The 4661-nt window shown below is 48.1% G+C and overlaps 1 protein-coding gene across 4 annotated transcripts in view; it reads left to right on the top strand.

Moving 5' to 3' along the window:
* The first annotated feature begins 279 nt into the window (after positions 1 to 279).
* The window catches only part of LOC110588014 (CREB binding protein), a 123793-nt gene continuing 119411 nt past the window's right edge, over positions 280 to 4661 (top strand). For 2 of the 4 annotated variants that reach the window (XM_021698285.2, XM_021698286.2), the window contains exon 1: positions 298 to 417. In XM_021698285.2, coding sequence (XP_021553960.1) covers positions 333 to 417 — 85 coding nt within the window. In that variant the 5' untranslated portion in view covers positions 298 to 332. Of the gene's footprint in view, positions 418 to 4661 lie in introns of all 4 variants that reach the window. The other 2 variants (XM_044915595.1, XM_021698287.2) reach the window with 2 other exon arrangements.

The following is a 4661-nucleotide window of genomic DNA, read 5'->3' as shown; positions in this document are numbered from 1 at the left end:
CGGCCGGGCCGCCGGGGCGCCCCCGCCGCGGAGTGTCGCGCTCGGGAGGCGGGCAGGGGATGAGGGGGCCGCGGCCGGCGGCGGCGGCGGCGGCGGCGGCGGCCGGGGGCGGGCGGTGAGCGCTGCGGGGCGCTGTTGCTGTGGCTGAGATTTGGCCGCCGCCTCCCCCACCCGGCCTGCGCCCTCCCTCTCCCTCGGCGCTCGCTCGCGGCTCGCGGCTCGCGCTCGCTCCTCTCCCCTCGCAGCCGGCCGGGGCCGGCGCCGACCCCCGCCCGAGAGCCCTTGCCGGCCCGGCCGCCCGCGCTCGGGGCTGTTTCCGCGAGCAGGTGAAAATGGCCGAGAACTTGCTGGACGGACCGCCCAACCCCAAACGAGCCAAACTCAGCTCGCCCGGCTTCTCGGCGAATGACAGCACAGGTGAGGGGGGGGGCCAAGCGGGGGGTGGGGGCCCACCCCCAGGTGAGCGCCGGAGAGACCCTCCCCGAGGCGCAGGCCCGCGCAGCCACTTCCCGGGACCCCGCCGGGCGGGCCGAGGGGAAGTTTGTGGCCAGACTGCGCCGGGGCCCCGAGTGGGGGCCGGCCCTTCCCGGGCGCTCGCGGCCGGCCCCGGAGTTGGGGAATCCTCCGCGCGCCGAAAGCGAGCGGTACTTGCGGGGAGGAAAAGTAAAGTGCAGCGAGCTCGTCTTCGTGGGGATTCCACGCGCCTCCCTGTGCCGCCGTGCGTCGGCACACGCGGGGCTGCCTGGAGGGATGACAGCAGAGGGTAGGTTTCATGGTTAGGGAAGGAAAAAGTGCGGCGAACGGGGGGACCCAAAGTGTTTTCTGAACTAGTAGCACAATTCGCAGCGCTGCGACCAGAAGACACTCGTAGCAGCATCCAGCCTGGGAGTTACGACTTGGAAGTTTCTTTGGAATGTGCTCCTTGGGAAAATGCTTAGCAGTTATCTTGAAAACTCTCGTTGTTTGGTCACTTAAGTCGTTCCATTTTCACCAGCCCAAACTTCGTTAGCAAGGTGTCATCAAAGCTGCTGTGGTGTGTTTAGTTTCAGAGGCACAACCTTAAAAGAAAGTTAGATAGCAGATCCTTTCGGGCTACAATCTCCACTTGAGCTCGTGTGGCTTTTACAGTGTACATGTATCTTAAAAATTATGTTAAGGAATGTAGGAATTGCAATTTTTGCCCCCCCCCCAAATTTTTTTTTAGCACGGTATTAAATAAAACATTCTTTGAAACAGCATCCCTGAAAATTTTCTGAGGTAATCCCATCAGTTGCTTAAGAAGTATTTTAGTTTCTATTCATTTAATAACTCTGGGCTCTTCTGGGCTGGTTCACGGTAGCATTATGATCGAGTTGTATTTCCTCTTTCAGAGCTCTCCTTTGCAGTAAAAAACTTGTGCGCTGCTTGCATTTCTCCAGTACAGTCTTGGAGTAGCAGCATCTGAAAATCAGTTTATAATGAATGGGTCCAAATTGAGTTATATTGCTGCAGCAATGCCTTCAGATTTGCAGAAGACACAGCTGTTCAGCTTGTGCAAATATTTCTGTGGCCACTGGCATGTTTCTACTAATGGTCTAAAAATTTTATTTCTCCTGTTGAAACAAAACTACTTGAATTTTGTGGCTTCAGTTTTAACACAATTCCTAGAATATTAATGTAGGCGTGAGAGAAACGACTTTTAAAAAATCCGCCATAAGGAGATTCTTGTCTAGTTTAAATAAAATTTGTTAAATGGTTGGGGGGGGGTAGTAAATAAGTCTCATGAGACATAAAAGTCACTAATGCTTTTTTTTTAATTGGTAAAGAATTGAGTGTGATGTTTATTTTGTCAAATCACCTTGTCTGAAGTAAGAAATGTGGAAACAACCATGATCTAAATGCCCTTTTACTGCAGAACAGATCTCCTTTGCTTCATTAATCTTGGTGTGTTTGAGTGAAAAGTCTTTAATCATGTGAAACATAGATCATACCAGGCAAGTTCAGCTTTGAGGCTTGTCTTCTGAAACTGGTAACTTTTTGAATGGCCTTACAGCTTTGCTGTTGTTGAAGGAGTGTATTACAGATTGTGTTTTCTATAGAGGGATAAATTACTAACACAGGACTTAACAGAAAGGCTTGTCCAACTATATACATTCAGCTCTTTCCAAGATGGAGCCCAGAGAATGGCCTTTTTGGGTAATTCTGTTATTGGATGGTCACATATTTACTTGATGCACTGCTAAATCACAACAAAGTTTATCTGAGAGGATTTTTCCCTCTTGGCCACTTATTTTCCCCTTCCTTTCCAACATTGATCCTCCCAAGGCACGAGGGCTCGCTCTTTTCCAAATGTGGAACAAAAAAAGTTTTTAATAGCTCCAATTTAAATCATTTAAAGAGTAAAATTCATGATCATACTTATGTTGAGTTCCCTTGGTTACATGTTCATCACGTCATGTTATCGGGCAAGAGTCTATTAGCGTGGGGGCCAAGGAAGGGATCATCATGCAGCACATTAAACGAGGTACAACCTTGTCTCCCATAACTACTAGTCTGAGACAGAGATCTTAAGGATATATATTAAGCAAATAAAGGATTAAAGGAATCACATTACGTGCAATCAAAGGAGTGAGGGCATTGGGTTAGATGGGAAAGTAGGGAGACTCAACCTCACTGTAGTGAGGGGATGTGTTTTTGAGGCTCCCAGGAGAAAATTGGACCAGGTGGAGCAAGGTGTGTTTTCTGTTTCTATGATAAACTTTGAGTGACGGGAACTCTGTGCATGTAAGGAGGAGCAGGAGGAGGCCGGATGGCCTAAGAAACCAGAATGATTTGGACTGCCACCACGCAGTACGTGTCTGTGGGGACTGGCCTGGGGAGCCATTGGTGTCCATTGCGTGAGTCTGGGGGGGCTGACATTGGGTGGAGAGAACAGTACTCCTGCCATTGGTGAGCTTACAGGCCAGGGTACTCCCTACAGGGCACTTGCAGTCTAGCAGGGGGAGTGTGGATGTGGATAAAGCATGCCAGTGAGGTAAGGTGGCATCTCTGAGTGATAAATGTCATTACCACTGATGACAGACAGGAGAGGCTGGGAAGGCTTCTGAGGAGAGTTTGGAGAGGGGATGCGGTACTAGAGAATGTGCCCCAAAGGAAGGTAGCAAGAGGAAGAAGGAAAAATAGGACTTCTGACCTCACCCAAACCTCAGCTCTGGAGTGGCTCTGGATTTAACATCAGGAGATTGTTGTTGAAGTAGCATTTTCTTGTTTTACATCGAAGGCTTTCTCACAAGTGCAGTCTTCCTTCACTTGGCATCCATTATAAGAGGTAGGACTGTGTGTTTCCAGTATATAGTTAATTGTGTGTTTTGGAAACTTCTTTATTTAATATGTTCAGATTAAAACAGCATATTAGTGTTTTTCAACAGCAGGGATTCGTGATTTAACATTGAAGGAGAAGTAAATATCCGGGCAAGCAGTGGACTTTTTTTTTTTTTTGGTCAGCTTTATTGAAGCCACATTTACATACAACAAATAGACTAGTTAAAGTTTTTGAAGACTGTCTTCTGAAAATTGAACACAGATCTATTTCATCCGATCCTGTTTAAGTGTCTCTAAGCAGTTGTGATATACTTTATAAAGTGAATCCCTTCAAATGCCATAGGAAACCATATTTAAAGAAAGTTTGGGTTAAATATGGTTACCAACCAAAATACCTTTCACAACAAAATGATGATCTGTTATGCATGTGTCGTGTTTTACTTATCAGAGTGCTTTTCTCCCCATCCCCTCAGCTTGGTCCTCACAGCATCCTGTGAGGTAGGGCGGGAAGATACTCTAACTGCCCATTCTAGGTAAGGAACCAGACGAGAGAGGTGATCCGCCCAAAACCAGAACCAAACCTAGGTGGTTAAAGTAAATAATTTGTGTATATATTCGTTTTACAAATCTATGTCCATAAACCGGAAATTTGCTTGAATCATGGATTTAGGAGCTTGCAGTACTTGGCAAGTTTCAATAGCGTAACTCTAGCAGGCAAAGTAAATTTGGGGGGGGGCGGAGTCTGCTACCAGCTCTGGGGGGAAGCAGAATGTGTTCTTCCTACTGGGGGTGCAGGGCACTGGCTCCCTCTTCCCTCTGGTTCTGGTGCAGCAGTTTGGTCTCACCTTCCTGCGGATGGCAGTGGAAAATTGAGGACCAGTCAAGTTTTTTCATCTCTTCATTGAGTTCTGGCTAAATAGGAAACAAACTTTTGTAGAGACTTCTAGGGCCAGGGCTTTTCATGACTTGACTTGACTTTTACACGTGTTTGAAAAGTAGGGACTTTTGGATAACCTAGGGCTCCGTTGAAGTTGCTCAGGGATGATGATGGGTAAGTACGAGCCCCACCAGGGGTGCCTCTTGGTGCCGCAGACCACCGAGAATCACTCCTGTGGGACATTCGAGTGTGATCCCGTAACTCTTTTTTTTTTTTTTTTTAAAGATTTTATTTATTTATTTGACAGAGAAAGAGGGAACACAAGCAGGGGAGTGGGAGAGTGAGAAGCAGGCTTCCCGCGGAGCAGGGAGCCCGATGCGGGGCTTGATCCCAGGACCCTGAGATCAGGACCCGAGCGGAAGGCAGTTGCTTAAGCGACTGAGCCACCCAGGCGCCCTGATCCCGTAACTCTTTTTTTTTTTTT

The sequence above is a fragment of the Neomonachus schauinslandi genome, chromosome 5, assembly GCF_002201575.2.
Source record: "Neomonachus schauinslandi chromosome 5, ASM220157v2, whole genome shotgun sequence".
NCBI lineage: Eukaryota > Metazoa > Chordata > Mammalia > Carnivora > Phocidae > Neomonachus > Neomonachus schauinslandi.
Note: the sequence above shows the minus strand (reverse complement) of the source record. Positions and strands in the feature narration are given on the sequence as shown.